Source organism: Schistosoma mansoni (assembly GCF_000237925.1).
Source record: "Schistosoma mansoni, WGS project CABG00000000 data, supercontig 0170, strain Puerto Rico, whole genome shotgun sequence".
Lineage (NCBI taxonomy): Eukaryota > Metazoa > Platyhelminthes > Trematoda > Strigeidida > Schistosomatidae > Schistosoma > Schistosoma mansoni.
This window is the reverse complement of record NW_017386057.1, coordinates 211,185-234,513: the sequence shown is the minus strand read 5'-3', so window position 1 is coordinate 234,513 and position 23,329 is coordinate 211,185. Positions and strand designations below refer to the sequence as shown.

The 23,329-nt window shown below is 31.8% G+C and overlaps 2 protein-coding genes across 2 annotated transcripts; both read left to right on the top strand.

Moving 5' to 3' along the window:
• Window positions 1-9,966: 9,966 nt before the first annotated feature.
• Window positions 9,967-11,088, top strand: Smp_007570 (hypothetical protein; the record flags this gene model as incomplete). The annotated part of the gene is made up of 1 exon (XM_018796709.1): window positions 9,967-11,088. One exon carries the CDS (start codon window positions 9,967-9,969, stop codon window positions 11,086-11,088), a length of 1,122 nt encoding a protein of 373 aa, XP_018646839.1.
• A 4,059-nt stretch (window positions 11,089-15,147) lies between these two features.
• Smp_126220 (hypothetical protein) lies at window positions 15,148-20,527 on the top strand (the record flags this gene model as incomplete). The annotated part of the gene is made up of 3 exons (XM_018796697.1): window positions 15,148-15,154; window positions 16,402-16,505; window positions 19,868-20,527. The coding sequence occupies 3 exons, from the start codon at window positions 15,148-15,150 to the stop codon at window positions 20,525-20,527; spliced, it is 771 nt and encodes a 256-aa protein (XP_018646838.1).
• Between the last annotated feature and the right edge of the window lie 2,802 nt (window positions 20,528-23,329).

Sequence of the window (23,329 nt, the reverse complement as noted above, 5' to 3'; positions counted from 1 at the left end):
TAAAACTATTTTGTATTAGTTGAATTAAAAGCAACCTACAGAAAGCCTTATAGTTAATTTTCTTACTGAATGGTATTCATCAAAATAGAGTTATTCCTTATAAAAATTTAAATCGATTCCATAAAATTCCCTCATTAAAGACATAACCATGAGCTATTCCAATTACATTCTAAAGATGATCAGTATAAATCGAACAGTAATAAGAACTAGACGATATGATATGGAATAGTTATTCATTAAACAATTAATATCAGGATCTTTATTATTTGTTAATAATACGTTGAATATAGATTTGAGTTCGAAATTCTAAATTCTCACGAAAAAAGAATTAATACTTTTCCATCTGACTTGTGTTACTGTTGGTCAAATAGTTAATTAACTATCAATATAATATTTCATAGGTATCTATTGTAATCATTGCATTTTAACAAAACTTCCAGATGACATAACTAAAGAAAAAATTCATATTATTAGTAATGAGCTTAGTGACGGTTACACATACAGTTATTTATGGTACAAAAAGCTTATTAAAGAGCATATTCATTTCGATACTGAAAATTTTTAATAAACCATAATAATAACTTATCGATGATAACATCAATTTTAGAAACCATCATCGTAAACATTCTAAATCAATTTTTCCTAGTTTAACCTGATCAATTTACTACTATTGGTCAATAGAATCTTAATCAACTCTAATAAACATAAACCTATTGCAAATGTTACTTAATCGTTAATATATATTATCATTAATATTTTATGTGAACTCACAGTATGAAAACATGAAATGGGTTATGGAAGTTAGTTTTAACTAATTAAATCATAGTATATATTCACTTGAACTAATGTCTTAAAGGTAAGCTAATAGAATTAGCTCCTTTTAAGTTTTAATTATCGTACCATATTGACGAAAACCAAATGAATCGATAGAAAAAACTCCTGGTAGCATTACGCAATACTTTCACCACAGTAAATCTCTAAACCAATTCAAACCGATAATGATATGATGTGGATTGCTCAGACAAAAAAATCTTATGTTGTCTTTACAAATCACCTACTAAAGATATGAGTTTCAGAGCTTCAGATTCAAGTATCTAGAATTTTCGAACTGATGATATGGAAAGTAATCTTAGGATGGTTCTGGTTTGGTGTTTAAAAAGTACTACATTTCTTAATAACTATGTTGATTAGTATATGGGTGTTTCTGTGGGTATAGAGTTCATTCTAAGCTTTAGATTTGTACACCTCTCCGTCTATTTCTGTATGAAAAACAAGGGTTTACTAATAGTCACTACATAATAAAAGTATAGCCTGAAAGGAGAAATGCGGAATCGCACTAGGTTGTTGAAAGTAGATTAACTGTAGTGAATGAATAAAAGCCAGAACCAAATAAAGAATATTGATTAATTATACACTTGAATTTAACTAAACTTATAGAATAATCGTTTGAAAGGATAGAGTATAATGTTATGTAATCATTCAAAATCGGCTCAAATATTTCTCTTATTTTTGAATGTTATTCCGTCTAATCTCAAAGTTATTTATAAATAAACTCATTATAATGAGAGTTGTAGTTTCAAATACACGTTTCACTGACCAATTGTCTGAAGACTTCTTATTACATAATTTCAATAATTTAAATGAATGTGAATTCAGCGTTTATTTTCCGATTCATTGACCTACTTCCTATCAAATCTGGGATGTAGGTATATCCAGATGATGAGTCCCATGCAGGACAAAATGCGCCTCTTTGATTCCACAGCTAGCCACCATCCATCTCTGATCACAAGCGCTTGTTATGCTTATCACAACTAGTACACCTGTCATCATGCTATCAATTTGTGCTTTTTATTTATTGTTTATTTATGTAATCTATTACACTGTTGTCACTGAAACGCAAACTGCCTTGATAAATTCGTATATGCATGTAATTATTACCGTATATTAGAGTAAAGCCTGATGAGGATTTGGTTGTAAACAATATTATTAGCTTATATGTTGCTCGAATCCATAATTTGGGAATTTTCAAAATGATTTAATTTTATAGATTTTGTTTAGATAGATGACTTGAAGGTCGTGTCCATCACAAAGTGGCATTAGTTGAAAACCTTGAAAAATAAGGTAATAATAAACAGTCCTTCATTTGTAGTTTGAAATCCCACACGAACTCTATCCGAACCTTAGGTCTTGTGATAAGTATAACACCACTTAATTAAAATCCAATGTTACATTCCACTTTAGTATTACAGTCATCCCCTATATGAGCATTCTCTTAATTAAGGGACTGTAACACTTGGGGTTACAAAACTTTAATCCAGTTTAATTCCCAAATATTCACCTAAATCAGAAATAAGTTTTAAAGAGTAATGTTAACAGAAAATCACGAAAAAGTATTTACGATAATAGAATGTATTTTCATAGTTGAAATCGCGAGTCAATTGAAGCTAGACCACCGTGGAAAACCTGGAAGCGCTGGACGGCCGTTTCGTCCTATTATGGGACTCCTCAGAAGTGCGCATCCACGATCCCGCACTCGCGAGACTCGAACTCAGGTTTTCCATGGTGGTCTAGCTTCAATTGACTCATGATTTCAACTATGAAAATACTGAAATCTCCACAAAACCCCTTCTGATCAATAATAGAATGGTTTATTCATTTATGCAACAGACTTTTGATTTAAATTCTGTCATCAGTAGACTTCCAAAATTACTAAAAGCACTCGTTAATTGTTACATAACTTTCAAACGTTCATATTCAACTGATATATCCATTTTTTATCTATCTCTTAGTGTTGTAAATCACATTACGATTTAATAACGACCAGTTTCACAAATTAATCTGTACAGTTTATAGGAACATTATGTTTAAATACAATATACTACAACCATCTGCTATATTATTTTACCTCTACAGCAAGTGTTTAGCACTATTGATGACTGTAACTAATGTGCCGTAAACATTGTAACATTGAAACCTGATCTCATTTATACACTTATTGCATTATACAAAATGTTAAATCTTTCATTTGCCGAATACACACATTATAATGGATTGTATCATTTAATCAATCAATCAATCAATCAATCTAATCAATAACTTTAACCTCGTGGTAATAGCCTTCACAATAGTTTTAATAAAAGTAGTCATAGTGACAGTTAGTTAATGGTGTTTCCTAATTCTAGAACAGATTTAGCATACAAATTTACTCAATGTTTTATATTCAGCATACCGTTGTCTATCTCTTTCTTTCTTTATATATTTCTACCAGTCTGATTATTCATAATAAAATGATAATAATGAGGGATACAAATCAAAAACACAGGTCAATAACTAACAAAACATTAGTGTATGGATTATATTCACAAAATTTCGAAAAAAAATTGATTAGTTATTTGACAATCGATACCTTAGTATTAAGATTGAACTGAAATGTTAACCCTCTCATTGATGTACTATATACATTTATCTCGGTTATTATAAATTTAAGCCTATGGACACTTCTGATATGATTTCCATGTACTGCTTGTTATTAGCTGATAAAGAGTAGAAGCACTTAATTTCCTAACATCAAGGTGTATATAGGAACTTGGCTTTCCTTCGTATTTTATCACTAGCCCGTATACTTACACTGTGTCTTATAATCGAATACATGGATTTGTATATGATAAATGAATATATATATATATATATATATATATATATGTACATTTTAATCCTGCTCACTGACTCGCTGACTCGTTGACTCGTACACTCGTTCGCTGATTTGATTCGCACGCTCACTCACTTGCTTTACGGTACTACTCTTTCATGCTTGCTTAACGTGCCTATAATTTTGGATATATGTGCGTGGTTCAACAATAAACTCATTCAACACCTCATATTCGCCTTCTGATCTATACACCGTTGGGGCGTTATCGAGCAACGGTTAGCAGGACGAAAAATGTACGAAGTTTAAGGATAATATCGAATACCGACCACCACAAGTGATTAAAAATATGTCAATGTGAAGCGAGTACGCTTAACACCTATTTAAATCGCTTAGACTAAGTTAGAACACAGTTTTCAAATCGTCACAATTTAAACTATTTATGTTGTAAGAAAATGGATATAATCCTTTGTTATATAAAGTTGTCTATTTTCAAATACTACACTCTTGTTGACTAACCGTTTGGTGAACTATGTATAAACAGTTCAGTAAGATATGTTAAACAGATTACATCTCTATCAGTTGTATCTAACACTTAATGATTTGAAGTGTTAATAATATTTATTCATCTTAAATGTAAACATAGCTCTTAATTCTCCACATAACCAACTTCATATAGGTGCAACAATCCTTCGGCATTAATTGTTTTGCACAAAATTCTTATGAGAATATTCCTCGTTAACTGTATGATTTAAAAGAAGCGGTTTCTCGATTCACTAGGACCGAAAATAATTTATTAGGAATTTTAACACTGTAGATCTATAGCAGACTCCTCAAAATTTTGATTTACTGAAGTGAAATCTGTTCCACTTCTTTATAATACAATTCCTCACTTTGTCTCTACAGTAGTTTCTTTTCACTATATCATATTGACTTTGGGTTCCAGATTAAACGCTAAAATTTACTCTGTTTAAATAATAAGTTAAAAGTGATGATTTTTACTTACCTTTAAAAGTGATAAAATATAATCTATTGAATTTCATCAAAAACAAACACTTGAAAATGTTGTGGATAAAGTTTATGAATTGATGAATTCCATAATGTTTAGAAAAACCCTTATTTCTTGTTTACAATTATTCATAACTTGTATACGAAATGTTACAAAACAAATTTTGTTTACAAAACATGTATCACCTTCTTCAAATAATTTACACCATTGATAGAGAAGAACAAACTAAATTATCGCGTAACATGTGCTTTCATTCATTGATGTTCCAATGATTCATAGGGATTGAAGAACAAATTAAACACAAGGGAGATGATAACGAAATAGAAAATAGGACTTATGAGTTGCGATGTGTGGATAGAAACTACAAGTTTATTAGTGAGTAAACAGAGGGTATTTGAGACTCTTTGGTGTATCAAAAACTTCCATGATAAATTTTCGTATAACAACTACATGGAGGTTTGTATAAGACTTTTTGGCATGAGTTACGTGATTTGGTGTATCATAACTGTCACTATCTTATTTTATAAGCTTCCAAGTAGGACGTAAAATTAAGACCTGTGACATTACTGTTAGTTAATACCAGGAAATACGACATTGTTGAAACGTTATGATTAACTGGATTAGTTTTATGCAGCGTTTTTACCAGCTAAAACGAAATCACGAGCTCTGAATGCGATTCTACTTTGATAGCTATTTGTTACTGAGAGATTTTCATTAATCGGGTTTAAAGTCTTTTTTTTTCTCGAACTAATACAAATGAATAACAGAAGGGGTTTTCTGTGGATATTATAGTAATTTTAATAGTTGAGATCATGAGTCAATTGAAGCTAGAACACCATGGGAAACCTGGAAGCTCTAGATGGCCGTTTCGTCCTATTGTGGGACTCCTCAGCAGTGCATATCCGCGATCCAACCTCGCGAGATTAGTACCCAGGACCTATCAGTCTCGCGCGTGAACGCTCAACCTCCACACAACTGATATGGAATCCAATGGTGTTAATATCTAACTTCAACTAATCCACGAAATTGAGCGACGCATAAATTACTTGAGAGCAATGGTATGTTACATTACAGTACTTAATATAAAGAGCAACATCCTAGTGATTTATTGCTTGCATTATGCTATGCTACAAACTCTTCTTTATACTACTTACTGACGATTAGTAGTATTCACGCAATGGTAATAATATTGCAGTGAATGAGAACACAGGTGAAGACAACCAACTACGCATTTAGCACGAACTTACAAGTTACTTGATAAAAGAGAAAAAAACCATACTCTAATGCTTTATTTGCAAAATCTTCATTAATTGTCTCATTGGCTTCATTGTTCCCGCATTTCCATACCAATCGCTTTCTGTTTTTATTCTTCCCTTGTCGATCTTCTCAATCTTCTGCTGCCAGATATTCCATTCTTGACTCATGATATATACTACTTATGTCGATATAAGTAGCCCATATCACATTATTAACTGCGATTACTGTTCAATCAAACTGATGAAATACTGAAATGTAAACAGTGAATTTTATATAACAGCTACAACGTCTTTATCACAAAACAATATGGGATTTTTAAGCAAATGAGTTTATTTAAGTTTAAAATTCTTAAAAAAACCATTGAATTTGTTGCTTTTCTTTCCACATATCTTTTGTTCCATGTATTTATTGTTCGAACTTAGATGAATCAGATGAAACAAATGGTACTTACTAAACGCTTCTTATTTATCATGGAAACACAATATCAAGACTTGCTTCTTTCTCTTCTTAAAACGTTCATAAATGTCAAGTCATTTGAAAAAAAGGTTTATTTATTCACTAGAAAAACGTTTGCGCAAATATGCTAAAGGAATTAATGTCTATGTTATTAAAAGAAAAGGATTTTAACTTGAATTTGTTGATTTGGCGGAGTTTCAAAACTCTAATTTTGTAACTTATAAATGAAGTTAAAACTCAGAGTAATATAAAAACCCTAACCATTAACTTACAAACTTTTTACTAAGTTCAGTTTACAACTCATTAATTGCTTTGGATGTTGACTATATTATATGGGAGTTAGAGTGTCTACTTCAAGTGGTATTCTAAATTTCACTTCATTAAATTAGTGACTTGAGTTTGAAACTCAATAAACTACTTCTATCCTAACTGTGTGACCAGTTTTTATTCATTCAATGAAATTGATGCACTAAAATTAAACTAACAAGTAATGTAGCTTTGTAAAACAAAAAGTGCTGTATATAATCCAAGTGAGAAGCTATATACAGTAAAGTTTATGTGTTTCGACTTAGAACCCTATTCCTGTCACAACGTTGTTGTTTCCTTCACAGCACTTAATGTAAGCTCAACAACTGTTCTTTTTCACATGATTAATGAACCACTGAAATTTCCCATTTCGTTGAACCAACAGTCAGAATAACTGTAAGAAAAATGCGTAAAATACCAAACTACAACATACTAAATTTTCTAAACTGGAACGACGTATGTAAGCGAACAATATTATTTTCAATTAAATCCCCACCAAACTTAGCAGTAATATTTTTATAGACATGACAATATCAAACTAATCAAGATGGTGTATGAGTACGTGATAACAATGGAACAGACTACACAAGTAAACATGATAAGGAAGAAATACAAACTGTGAGTGTGATGACAGGTGTACTTGTTTTGATAAAAATATTAAAAGCTTGAATCAATGTTTCATGATAAGAAGTAGATCAGAGACTTGGAGAAGGGATTAGTTATGCTATTTAGGATTCTGTAAACGAGAAATAGTTGAGATTTTACCGGAATCTGTCAATAATGTTGATGTAATGCCATCTAATATGTGCTAATAGCTTGACAGCAGTGTTATAACGTGGGCTGTTTAGAAGATATTGTAACTTTACATATACGAGTTCGTAGTGATAGTTGTATTACCTTTCAAAAGATTTTACTAAGATATATTTTTGACAGGGTTAACAAACATTTCAGAAAATAACTTATAACAAAACATCAATATGGTAGCATATAGAAGCGAGTATTTGATAATTGTCGAATGGATACATCAATGTTATCTAAATCAAAAGAATGTCAATTTTATTTGACAATATTTTGAGACAAATATTTCTACTGTCCCTCAACTGTCAGTAACTGTTTGCCATTTATGTATAGTCATAATGCTATTTAATAGTTGTAAGTTATTGTGATAACACTTGTATCTTCACAAAGTTACTGAAATAAATGAAGAGGTTAAGCTAACGATTAACTCAATGGATGGGTTGTCGAATCCAAACATGACATCTTTAAGAAGAATGAATCCCAAACCACCTGAATCAATACATATTGAGGAGTTAAACCTGTAATTTACATACAATATATATAACCAAGATGTAACTTATTGTCAGGGCTAAAATAAGCACTCATAGCTTAAAATAGGTCAGAAAGTAACCAATGACACGTTAGTCCTCTTTGTCGTTTCTCAGAGACAATTAGCAGGTGACCAAAGGTTTAAGTTCCTCTGGTCTTAACACTTAACACCAGTGATATACACTTATATGTTCAAGGAACATTTCAGATCACAACCAGAACGAAACACAGTGAATTGAACTTGCTGGAAACTGAGAAATTAGCAACACGACCTGGTTGCCACTTGGTAACCTGATTTTTTCTCTCTCATAGATCCCATTGTGATCTTTACATTGTCTGATCCGAAAATGTCACGTCACTTTCTGTGATAATGTGTAAACGAGTAGTTGTGAAGGAACCTGAAGCGGCACACTATATGACTGTCTATATTCATCACTAATGTCTATCTTCAAGTTGAAACATATTTTTTTGGTGTCTGTAAAAAATGATAAATACTTTGTAAATATTTAAACCATTCTTTCACTGCAATACATTCATGTGTGTCAATAGTTTTTTTCATTATACTTGCTCTAGTCTATTCTGATACTGTAGTGTGTGCTACTGATGTCGACAGATATAATTAGTGTGTATCACCGATCGAAATTAGAATACCTGGAGGTAGAAGTTTAAGAAAGTCGAAGAGAAGAGAAGCAGAACAGAAAGTGATTGGTATAAAAACAAAGGAACATCAAAGTTTGAGACAATCGATTAACATTTTGCAAATGAAGCATTTACTGTATAATTCTCAGATATTATTAAGATATTCTGTAATGTTGTATTAAAACACATTTGACTGTTCCCACCAATGTTCTCTTTCATTACAATACTACTATCTGAACTCACTCAATTCAACATTTAAATTGAAAACCAATACACTTTGATTATTCTATCTCCATTCTATGACTTTTAGATTTATATTTGTATTATGTAATGAAACATAACACTTGTTAATTAATAGTGACCAGTTCGTCGTATTCATTTGGTTCATCTGTTTAAAAGAGATGAACAAGCCCATTTTAGTAATAGTAATAGTGTAGTGAACATGACTGGGGACAATCGAATGTACTTAAACACAAATTACAGACTATCTCACAAAATTCTGATAACCATACAATGAACAGTTAATTTGCAAAATAACAATTAATTGTCTAATTCTTAACTGTTCCTTCTGCAAATATCAGTCCGTCTTCTTTGATTTCATTGTTCGTGCATTTCTGTACCGATTGTGCTTCATTCCTGTTCTTTCCTTATTGATCTTCTGCTAAAATATATTCTTTGTCTGACCATCACCATATACTACTTATGTGGATATAAGTAGACCGCACTACAATAGTAATAATAATATAATTAAACAAAAAGTAGAATCATGTGAGCATGTTTAGTACTTTAATAAAAATTTCATCATTTCATATAATCATTATTGAATATTACTTCACCTTATCCTTAACAACATGAGTTTATATATATGAATAGAAAATGCACACAAGCGTGTACATGATTAACCAATTAAAATTTATTGATGAAAGATTCATATTTATAATATTTTAAAGAAAATTATTTCATTTAAATTTTCTTTCTTTACTATCAACCTTGTTGATGAATTCAGTTCGTACAGTTTTTTTTCAAATTAACATAAACATTCATAAATAATATTAATAATAAAATGGTATTAAGAAAGAAGAAAACAACACCAATACCAGCTACTTCACCTGCTTCTACAACAATATCACCAACATCAACAAATACAACACCAACATTGGTAGATGTGAATCAATCCGCTAAAAAATACTCCAGTTTTAAAGTTTTTATCGAATATTGCGTAGAAATTGATGCTAATCAAACATATACATCACAACAACTAGATGCACCTGTATCGGTTAAACATGGAATAGTGAAATTTGTCAATATAGACAGAAGTTTACTATTAATGTTAACAGAGAAAGAGATGTTCTTAGATAAACCATTATGGTGGCCTGGTACATCAGAATTATGTATTACTTATGAACAATTACATGATTTAATTGAGTCAAAATCAGATGAGAGAAAATTTGCTTTGGATATTAAGTCATCGCATCCTGGTAAGCGTTTAATTCATGTATTTTCAGCTGTCAATAGAAAAGAGAGGAATGAATTGTTAGCAACGATAAGTAAGAGTGCTCAACAATATCAACAAATAATCAATCAACAAAGAGCTATTCAACAACAGCAAGCTACGTATTATTTGAGTCAAGCTAGTGCAAAAAAATCATCTACATCATATGTGGATCAAACTTTGAACTCAAAAGAAGTAAATGTTACTCCTGTTGTTACAACACCACAAAAAAAGAGGTCATCTGGTAGATTTTCTAGAAAGACTGCCGTCAAACCACCTATGAAACCACTTTCATTTGAAGATTTTCCTCATTCTGCTAACAGTGATTCACCAAGAGTATTCAATTTTAATGATGCCGACTGTGAAGCCTTTGGATATTCACCAACTATTTATCCAGTTGCTAATCAAAATGACCCTTCAAATATGAAGTTTAGGAACAGGTCTTTAAGTCCAACTCCATTGCAGTTTACAACACCAGACGTTTATCGTTCTAAACCAAATTTCACATCTCGTTATCCAGGACATGAAGACAAAGGAAGTCAATTCGATGGGACTTTGTCATACACAAGACCGCTATCCAAATCTCAACCACAACTAGCCTATTCATATGATAATACATATTATCGCCGTGATGAATACATTCCAAGATATGAAAGTCAAAATAACTACAGATCTCCTGGTTATGCTTCACATTCACCGATTGTCCCTAAATATGCTAGTTCAGCCTCAGCAGGAACACCTCATACACCGAATCGTATTGTCCATTACAATGATGATGATGAAATTGATTATGATCGAGACGGTACTAATACAAAAAGTTTTAAAGTAGATGGAGATGATTTAGTTTTAAAAATCAATTGTTATAATCCAGAGAATCGTTCTAAATCTCCAAGAACCACACATGTAGTACGTATTAGCCATGAAGATAATAGGGAAAATAATAATAGAAAGTATTAAACTCATTGTTTTGTAATGAATGATATGAAACTATTTTAATGTACTTCCCATTTTTTTGTCTGTGTGTATGTGCCCAAGTTCTTTATAAACATAAAACTTTTTAGTTAGGTAAAACCAAAAATATTCAATGACGTATTTCTGTTTAGTTTTAGTTTAGAGGATACAAATTTCTTCTTTGATTGAAAGGGTATCTTCTTTTTTCTCTAAAAAATGACTGTTGCTATGATATTTATTTAAAACTTAAATAACATATGATTGTCTTATTATTACAAACTTTAATAATATCAAAGTATGTTAAATGTGTTTTCTTTTTAATTACTAAACTAGTGTTGTTATTTTTTATAGTTATTAATTAATAAAGTTATATTTCACTAGTTATTTCAGTTTAATCATCTTATTGATTTCCCGAGTAACAATGGGATGGGGGTCAGTGTTAGTTGCAAAATCTAAATGACTAGATGTTTATTTCATCAGAATATTCATCGCTGCAAAAATGTTTGAACCCAATCTCTAATTAGCTTTTTTCTTAATATCTAACCAATTGGACAAAACCCAATAATAATTATTTTTTTTTAATTTCATTAAATCTGTATCAAGCATACAATACGCTTTAATGTTATCACTGAGCATGTCTCCTTATATTTATAACTTTCATCTAGAAATAAAGGGATTTTCTTTTTGAAACAAGTCGGAGAGTGGATTTGTGTTGTTAAATTATTTGAGACTAGACAAATATAGTCCAGTATCTAATAATTTTCTATAAATTTTGTAAAAGTAGCTCATAATGTAATGAAGGCAGACTTGATGAGGAAAACCAATTTATTGTTTATCGCAAAATCATACACTGTTTTAGTAAAATATGAAAATCATACGTTAAATATATTATTTGCACATCTTCTTGACATACTTCATTATTCCTCTAATTTTGTTGTTATTTCGAATGCTCTCTGATTTTCCTCCTGTTCTATTTAATTCACTTTCATACTAGTAGGCATTAAACTCCCGATTGGTGCTACTTATATCTGTCAGCATAAGTAGTAGTAGTAGCTAACTTCTCCATTTTCTCCCCTTGCCATTCCTTTGACATAAAAATTACATTCCTTTATGATTCAGTCCTTAGTAAATTGAATAATTTGAAGAAACTTAATATAAAGTAAATGACTTTCTGAACTATAACAACTTCATTGTTATGTAAATTCACTTAGTATTGTTTGTTTGAATCTTCCCATAGATGTTTAGGACTGCATTCGATCAGTCTCTTATTGGCATATGTGCATACTGTGCGTTTTGCCTCGATATAAACTTAATTCTCAAGTATTATAAGCAAAGATGGATAGTGGCTAGCAGTGGAATCCAGGATGTGCGTTTCGTCCGACTTGGCTATCAAGACTCAGTAGGTAAGTGGATAATGCGATGGTGTTTGAAGGGAATGGTACTGGGTTTCAGTTCCAGAGTGAACATCAACTTCGAGATCCATGTACATCCGTCTGACTAGTCCCAAGTAGGACGAAACGCGCATCCTGGATTCTACTGCTAGCCACTATCCATCTTTGCTTATAATGTTCATTGTTATTTGTTTTGTGGATAGATATTAAAATATGCTATTGGATGCACAGTAACACACTGTATTGATTAGTAAAGTTATTGATGCGTATGAGCATTCTCTAATGGTCTTGAACATACTTTAAAATAATGTTTGTTTACGATATATGAATGAATAAGTTTTTCTATAAATTACCATATTTTGTGATGATGATAGTAATAAAGATATTATAAAGTCACTTCTCTGACGTGGTAATAATGAAACGTAAACCGAAATTACAGTAGTTTTGGCTAGGTTTATTGAAATGAGCAGGTTATAAGGTATTTCGATATCTTATTTCTAAATAAGTAATTGATACGTCATAGGATTTACTTTAACTGGACATTGGATACACTTATATCAGTACATTTTATGGTCTCAATAATATATCACTTAACTAAACATTATATGAATATAGTTAAGCTTATTGTTTGAAGTTCTCATCTTTCCATATTGATTAATTGGTTTAGGTAAATTATAGAATAAATGATAAATCTACGACTATCTTACAACTTTATTTGGTTTGTTCTGCTTTAAAATGCTTTTGAAACCGTTACAAACTCTGAACACACACACGCAAACAAGCACAAGAGATAGAATCAAGAAGATGTATGTCCTTAAATTTCAGGTTAAATTTAGTAACGTATTGTTTTGAAAAGTAATATATTATTGATAAGCTGACAGTCAATGACCAGTATACAATTGTAAATATGAGCATATTACTTATATGATGGCATTCATTATTGAATAAAGAAATCTGTGTAGATTTCCTAGATAATGAATTAGTAAGATAATAATAACCATATTTGAATAATCTAAGTAATGTTATAGAATTCGATATTTTATGGGTACGTTTCAGCATAATTTCAAAAATAATCTATACTTACTATTAGTTGTAACTGACATATGAATTTATGCATTATAAGACGGTTTGGTTGTTAAAATCAACTTGGGATAAGATCTGTGAAATAATCTATTATACCATGTGATTGAAAGCCTTAGATAACATTATTCGAAATTAGCCGCAGAATACATTTTTCGCTTCTCATCAGATCTTAAGTCAGATCATTTTGAATGTAAAAAAGGGAATAAATCATTGTTGCTTCGTTAGACTATTATAATTTTCTGAAATCATGGTAAGAATATGAGGACTAATTATGTAAACGTAGTGAGTGAAGGATATTTTCAAGAGAATATTACACTTAGAAGGGTCGTAGACTTATGTCCAATCACCAAAAATGTACTAGATAAGCTACAAACTCTCTTTTTGACTACATAAGCAGGACTTGGAATAAAAAACTCTGAAAAGCGTAATAAATCTCCTTTGTTCTACTCAATTATTAATTGAAAAAGCTGATTTGGACCCAGTATCGATTCTGTGTCGATATGTGAAACTTCTAGGTCCTCTAATATCCCATATTACAAGTATCATAAAGTGTTAATTAATGAGTTGATAAAACTCTGAAATCAGTAAGATCAAACGAGATTTCAAACAACTAATCCCATTCACAATTACTTATGAATGTTCCCTTGAACTATTTGTTTAGGTCGTTTCGTAAATCTAGATTGTGTAATAAAGGTAGAATTGATTTTAAAGATCTAACGTTGTATTCACCACGTTCCAAACAATTTGATCATCCTTACTTGTCAAGGCATTTTATAGAGAAAACAAAGAAGACTAAACATACAAAATTAAAAAGCAGTTAAACACAAACTAGTAATTAGAAATCTAAGAGAGAGAACAACATAAAATGAAAGAAATAAGAAGTCAAACAAAATAAAGACAACCAAGAGAAGAAAATTTGCCTTGCAAAAGCATCACTTACTAGAGCTGTTAAATCATATTTCTTTTTATATTGTACGTACTTGTCTATAATAAAATAGGATATTGTTGAGTCATTAACGACAATACCAACATTTAGTCGAAAATTAAGATAACGAGTAAACTTGCAAAATAGTTATAGGGTGATAAGAATGAAACTAACGTATAGAAAGATGTGAAAGATAATTATTCACTTGAGAAGTTGTTAAACCGTCATAGGGATTAAAATTGGTTGGAAATTATTAATCTAGATTTAAAACTAGTACGAATTTTTTGAATGCTCATGAGGAAAGCTTGAAACTCCTAGTGGCCATGAGTTCCACAGACCCATGAATACGCTTTAACAACGTACTCTGGTTTTCATTAGATCCATTTCGCTTCCTCATTATGTCATTTCCTTCTCTCTCTCATATTTATGATTGTTAATTAGTGTACAATTCTCTTTTAATTCTGTTTGATAAATATTTAGTTTTCACATAAAATATCCTGACAAGTTTTTTCGATCAAATTGTTTGAAGTGTATTAGACTTATTGAATATTACATTATGAATTTCTTTTTCACATTCGCATTACAATAACAAAATTAGCTTCGTTCATTCTTTTGGTTTTTCTTACAAGCATTATGAATCTAAAGCAAAGTGGAATTACTTTCTTGATGGAAAGTATTTTGTCATTTATCAGTTACTTAATATTCAGTGTTTACGTCCGATTGAATATGTTTGAAAATGATTGGTATTTCGTCGCAATGAATTACGTTTTCTGAGCTGTTTACACATCTATGGTTCATGGAAATTTTGTGGCTGTTCAGTTAAGTACTTTTTAGATATAATCAATCATTTATTCATAGTTTAAGGTCAAGTAGTTTTTAATTTGTGAGGAAGAAATCTCAATGCATATTATAACAGCCCAGGTGATCTACTACTTTCTCGGTTCATTTTTTCTCAAAGCAAAACATTATATTTTTGGTGTGTCCTTGGAAGCACTTTCAGGATTTTTGGTAAAATCCATTTTTACTTATTTTCTTATTCTTTAAATACGTTAATCTAATCTGTTACTGTCAAAACAGTTTTAGGCGATATAGCTAGGTAAGCAGAGATGGATAGTGGCTAGCAGTGGAATCCAGGACGCTCGTTTCGTCCTATTTGGGACTCGTCAGCCGGATGTACCTGCATCTCAGAGTTGATGTTCACTCTGGAACTCGGACCCAGTACCTTTCGCTTCAAACGCCATCGCGTTATCCATCTCTGCTTACCATGCTTGTGAATTAAGGCTATATCGAGGCAATACGCACAGTATGCACATATGCCAATTAGAGACTGACCAGTTGCAGTCCTAACACATCGATGGGAAGATAAGTAGTATAAAAAACAACTGGATATACTAGGTTACTAATAAGTAAATTGATCCGAATTATGACTGTACAAATGATTCAATCCCAAACTTAATTGGAGTGACTGATTATTCATTTCTAGTCAGTTTGTTTGAGGAGAATCATTCATTGATGGTTTTCTTTGAGGAGAATCATTCATCCATGGTTTTCATGAAGTTTCTGTCATCAGTAAGCAAATAACTTCTAAGATGTTATCAATATCAGAAGTATATATATATATATATATACTTATGCAAATGGAAACCTTAAGTTTCCGTGTTTTGTTTATCCTAGTTCATCTGATCTTGGACAATATACTTACATTCTGAAGGACTGCTGACTGAGGAAGCTAGATGCTATTGGTTCATCAGTATTTTTACTTATCGGCAGTAGAGAGCTAACAATAGAATCTTAAATAATCCTGTCAATGATCTATTTTTCGTTTTTATGACTTTAATTTGAGCCTGTGAAAGGAACTATTTTACTCTGGGGCAAAATATAACTCGAATATAACCCTAGTCGTTTCACTATTAATACCAGAAGCATTGAAAAGCAGTCACCATAAATTTATTGAGATTATCCGACGTTTTCGCACTGTAAAGGAAGCAAAATATTTAACTGTTGATTTACCTGGATTTTCAGATGTGCGTTCACATTTTTACAACTCTTTTCTTTAAGAATAATGTGTTTCAGAATTAAAAAAAATTCACTATTTTCTTAAGTTTATTTGATAAGTTTGGGCAAGATAAGCAAATAAATATACGTAGAGAAAAATGAATTCACTTTATTTAGAGCCCTTTGATCATCTGCCATTAGCCTAAACGTTTAGTGCTTAGTGTGATCAGAAAAATAGCTTGACGTGTTTTGGTTAGCGTAGTTGAAATTGCCGTGCGAAACTGAATAGGAAATTGCAAAGAAAATGAGATATATATTATTCATGTTTAAAACAGTGAGTGGTTATGTTTAAGATCTTTTCATATAAAGTAGAGCTGAAGTCATCAATTTTTCTAGTAATTGTAAAAGGAAATCGTAACAGAAATAAGTGATTACTTTACTAATCTATATGATCTATATGAGTGAACATTAGTGAATGGATGACAAGGTAAAGTTGTGTTTCACTAAAACCATGTTAGACCACCATTAAAAACCCGGAGGCACTGGATGACTGTTCCGTCTTAGTATAAGACTTCTCAGCAGTGAGCGTTCACGGTTCCGCACGCGGGATTCGAACTAAGACTTCCAGTCTTTCACGAACGCTTGGTCTCAAAACCACCGAGCCGGCATATGATGGTGTTAATGTCTAACTTCAGCCAATACACGATGTTGCACGACTGTCTTCCATTGTCTTTGGCGGGTAACTGCTTCATACCCGGCACAGTTGAACTACTTTCGTCACGGTTTCTCACTGAAACTCCGAGAATTATCTCTCGAAGCTGATTATGTGATAAGAATTTGGTTTAAGTTGCATTTATCATGACAAATGTTTACTACGCATTTTTTCTATAGGTTTGGTTGTAAACAGTTGATGACCATTGTTTAGCCAAATGTTTGTCATTTGTTGATTGCTTTGATTACCCAAAAAATATGCGTGATGAACTCAATATGCATTAAGTACCTGGTGATTGTAACAGTAAGGGATGTTTTGCTTTCTCAAAATACAACTGCTTATACTTTTGTTTATCATCTAATGTCGATTTCCGCACTTGTTCGAAAATTATTGATTGTTTTTTCAGTCGTTGCCATTTTAAAATGCCCCAAGATAACTAATAAGATCAGGGCAATTTATTCAAGTATCTAATGTCAACATAATATATTGGTAGTATTTGAATAACAACAAATTTAGTTCATAAATTCATCACATAATCCTTCATAGATATTTTTATGCAAACAATAAAATCGTGAAGTATCCTGCCAAAACTATTACTTTTGTTATCTTTCACTAATAGTCTTGAGAATTTAACTCTTCAAGCGTTCCATATTGGTGATTTCCTATGGTATGCTTATTAAGGTTTATGTTTTCGTGAAAGTGCCAACAACAACCAGTAATTTCCGGAAAGGTCTTTCATGAAACTAAAATATACATCAGTAATTTGTTAAGATATCCTTAATACATATTGATAAGTAATATTATGAATGCTTTGTACAACTCATCTGGTTATTTGAAACAGAATGTTATGTCGAAAAATGTTAAAACACATATCTGTAGTTTAATTAATACAGAAAATGGACTTTGGTTATAATTTCATTTATAATATCATCTTATGAATCATTACTTTTGGAGGTATGCTAACTAAAAAATTAATCTAATCAAATTAAATTCAATCTAATTCGTTTTTTATATTCCCCCTTGGATACTGTAAGCATGTTATAAATACACTTCATCCAAATTATTAATCTTTTCTTCAATCAGCCAACATTCAGCGAAATTTGTTATGTTTGATGAAATAGCTGATTCAACCGAATGCCTAGTAATCTAATTTTAAACTGCTGAATGAACGAAATATTCTGTAATAATTCTCTGTTTCTGTTCTGGGATATGATAAGTGTTATATCCTTGTGAAGACATAAGTACGGGTAACGTCCGGGACACCTATTAATGGACTATTATTTTATATATAAATTCTTATTGTTTAAATATTGAGTAATTAAATTTAATCTATATATATTCATCTTATTATAAGATTCATTTTGACCTAATTATTATTATTATTTTACAATTTACTGCTCCCGAATTATACGCAGTTTATTGATTACTGTCTCCCACGTTCACAGCCACATTCGGCTTGATCTTGTACAAATATTATTTTCTATTTTATGGTGTGATGCGGTCTGGTTGTCTGGTATATAAACCGAGTATGCTTGAAACAAATGATTCGCATATCAGAAGCTGTAATTGGTGTTTTGGACTCAATTGGAAGGGCTAGGCGGACAAGGGACCAATGAGGATGCTAGACTGCTCATACCGGTCAAACGTCATTGTTTTTGGCACAGTGCTAAGCTTGGAAAAGTCATATTCCGATTGGTGGATAACTCACGTGATAAAAGCCGGACACAAAATAACAACAAATTGGCGACGGCCTTTTACAAAGTCACAACAATAGGCATAATATTATCTCATTCTATGCATCTCATTCTATGTCTGCCGTATATATTTCGAATTGATGACGGGCTTTTGCCAGGAATTGATTCAAAACTTGTAATTTCACTAAGTCACTGTTTAATACTGTATGATAATTTTAACATTTAGAATAGATCGGTAAGAATCCTGGGAAGTAGGCTTTAAGCTGATCGATACTCCTCAGAAATTTGTTTACAGAATCTTGAGGTAATTAATGCTAGTTTGAGATTCAACTATGGAGTTCAGTTACCTAAATGCGTGTCCACACTGAATTTAATCAAGACAAAGGATATAAACAGATATCGTATGAAATTAAACGATTGGAAAAATACTAGCCCATACATAATTACTATTATGAAAAATGATTTCATTCAGTATCCCTATTCTCTTTTAGAAGTCAAATTATATATGACCCGATATAAGTTTGAATAAAATAAACACTTCAGCATACACTAATATTACAGCTCGTATGCAAACATAAAGTAATGAAGATAAATATCCTGGGTAAAGCACCAAACTTTTGTAATTAAAGTACCATATCTTTTCTCAATCTTATTTCAAAACAATAGTCCATAATCATTTGGACTGCTGATAATAATATCAGAGTTTCCATTGATCTAAATTGTTCTTAAAGAATTTCACATTCCACATTGAAATATTTACTAAAAGTACATTATATAACTGTTATTCTACTTAAAAATCTATCACATGTCTTTTTAAACTTTAAAAAAGTTTCAGTTTTCTTGCAATATTTGTTTCAATCTTCATATATAAGTGATACACATGTAAATTGAAACAGAGATATAAATGTTTGTTTCGTTGAAAACATAATCAAAAATGAGCAGCGTAAGCATTCATCATATTAATTCATCAAATAATTATAATTAGAGATGGAATATACTTATTCAATCAATTCCGGATCATGACAATTCAAGAAATAGTCAACCAAATGAAGGTCAAAAGGTGATGTCCATACCTAATAGGAGTTTTTATGAAGATAATCAACAATCTTCTACTATCTACCCAGTTGAAAATAGACCAGTTCTTCAGTCTTTTAATCAACCACCTTCGCCCTATTCATATAGAAAAACACCAGACCCACCTGATACTCGCCCAGTAAAAATAATTCGATATGTTTCTCTGTCGAAAATTCCGTCGACAGATGATAAATCTTCTCAAACACTTACTGACCAAGAGTTAGAAAGACAACAGTCTTTGGTCGTTCAGTCAAGTTATTCCCCAAATACTTCCTCAACAAATAATTACTTTTCGGATTCCCGGAATGTTCGTAAATACAGGTCAGCTAACTCATTTTCACCATCTGAATGGCGTGAACCAATAAAACCGACAACTATTTTATCAAGACAGCCAAGTTTCTCTTCAGCATCACCGGCATGGAAAGACAGGGAGATCATCCCTGTAAATGCTAACGATGACAGTATGAATAAGAATACAGATATATACGAACCAGAAGTATTCATTAAAAAGAAACTTTCACAGGGTTCAAACCATTATATTTATATTACACATGGAAGAAATTCACCTTAATTTCTTACATTGGTGATAGTATTTAAATAATCAAGGATGACCTAACCATTTTTCTTAAAAGAACGAATTACAGTGATTTCCGTGTTTCTTTAATTGTAATACATTCACATTTTAATAAATTTTAGTCTTTTAATTTATTTTCCATTACATCAGCAAGATATTGTACTCCGTAAGTTTTGATTCACGTAGATTTTGAATAGTGATTAATTCCATACTACTAAAAACTAGTGAAAAGCATCAAGTCTATCTTATGGACTTAGTTCCTTTTATTGTCACTTGAGGCTTACTTATGGCAATTACTTATCTACCATATCTAGTCACTTCTTATAACTAGTGCATACTGAATCTATTTATTTGTTGAGATTAAAACAGATATAGGGACATTATGAGCAAAGATGAATAGTGGCTAATAGTGAAATGCAGGACGCGGGCTTCGTCCTATTAGGGACTCGTCAGCTGGATGTACCTGCATCTCAGAGTTGATGTTCACTCTGGGACTGAAACCCAGTGCCATTCGCTTCAAACGCCACCACGTTATCCACATAGCCGCTATCCATCTTTGCTCATAATGCTTATGAATTGAGGCTATATCGAGGCAATACGCACAGTATTCACATATGTCAATAAGAGACTGATCAATTTCAGTCCTAAACATCAATGGGAAGATTCAAGCAAACAATACCAAGTGAATTTAGATATAAGGACAGTTTCAATTAGTGACGTGCAAAAGTTAGGAAACCAATAAAGATTAGGGAAGTCGTCAGCTTTGCTCATTGACGATGTCACACGGGATCCAAAACAGTCCTGCTAGTACATTAACGGTCATGATATGATTCAAGCGCTAAGTTTCATAATTTCTATAAATCACGATAAATAATTATTATTACCGTCTAGTTTCGTTGAAGGATGTTTGTGTAACTTTGTACACATTTAACTTCAGAAGTCACAGAATCTTACTTTAACTTCTTTCAACTTAAATCAGCGTAACTCAATAATCAAGCTCAGATTCTTGTAAATGTGTATAAGAGCTGGATTGCTCAAACCTAGTTGAAAGAAATTCGAACGTATCATCTACTAGTTGTAAGTCGGAAAGCTTATTTACTAATGTCGACCCCCAAATAAAAATTTAGCCTCATATTGTAATATTTTAATCATACAAGTCTGTTCAGCAAACGAATATGAAACACATATAGATGACCAACTAGAATAAATTTCATTCTTCTGTACTTACCAAGCACTATGGATGGAAAAAAAGTCAAAGTAATTTTTATGCTATGCTTTCACTTACCGTTGAATAAGGACATTCAAAACAATAATCTAAAACAACTTTTTTATACCAACAAAAATACAATACAGCATAAGAAGATTTGAATTACTCGACTTATCTTTGATACACACATATCTGGTTTCTCATTACATTTTATTTCAATGGCATTAATGCCATGCTTGTTAAGTCCTTAATGTTGTATATGATCCATTGGTCAAGCTGTACAGTATCTAATTGTTTTAATAAATTGATGATGAGTTAACTATATTCTGATGAGTGCTAACTAGTAAGAAACAAAGCTTCAGAGATTACTACGAATTGTCTTGAATAATCTACCTTTCTGACAAATATGCTTTCAGAAGTGGATAAATTGAAGACACGAATAATAATCTAAATTCAGAAGCCTTATAATGCATTACCTCAATCCAGAATTGAAACAAACAAATATTAGGGTTGATCGATCACTGAGTGGTGACCATTACCATGCTTGTCTAATTTCTTGGTGTTGATCAAACTTTATTTATCGGACTGTACTGTGACCAATATTTTAAGAGGTGCATTATAGCGAGTTCCGTGTTGGTAGCCTACAGGAAACCTTTAAAGTAGGTTCTATGCCGCTTGGCATTCACCTGAAAGATGCACTAGAAGTCTTAGAGGAACTGATGTTCTATCTGAGATCCAGTTAACACCAAAGGAGTAGACAAACATGAAGCTAGCCACTTCTTTATGATCAATAAGTTGTAGACATCTCGTATTCAGTCAGTTACTGTTCGAATAACTCAGTGATAACATCTCAAACTATGAAGCTAAGTAAATCGAACTAAATTTGAAAAGGAGAATCAGTTTCCTGAAATTAATGGTTTGCTTTGTTAATCTTTTTTTGAATAGTACTATAATATTTTGTTAAATCATTTAAGAAAATTTGTTGTAGATATAACATTACGAAAACTAAATGAGAATCCTTTCTGATTTTTAGTCATTATTTACAAATATAAAATACCAGAAGGGGGTTTTGTGGAGATTTGAGTAACTTTATATAGTTGAAATCATGAGTCAATTGAAGCTAGACCACCATGGAAAACCTGGAAACACTGGACGGCCGTTTCGTCCTATTATGGGACTCCTCATCAGTGTGCACCTATGACCCCGCCTTGCGAGATTCGAACCCAGGACCTACCAGTCTCGAGCCGAAGCCCTTAACCGATAGGCCATTGAGCTGGCATCCAATGGTGTTAATGTCTAACTTCAACCAACCCATGAAATTGAGCAACCATTCACCAATATCTTCAGTGAGTTGATATCTCCTAACAGACCTGGTTGAACTCCATACCTCATGGAGCCAGGCCCTAGTGAGCATATGATCATTATCGGAAGGGGGTTTTGTGGAGATTTTAATAATTTTATATAGTTGACATCATGAGTCAATTGAAGCTAGATCACCATGGAAAACCTGGAAGCACTGGATGGGATCGTGGATGAGCACTGCTGAGGAGTCCCACTATAGGACGAAACGGCCGTCAAGCCGTGCTTCCAGG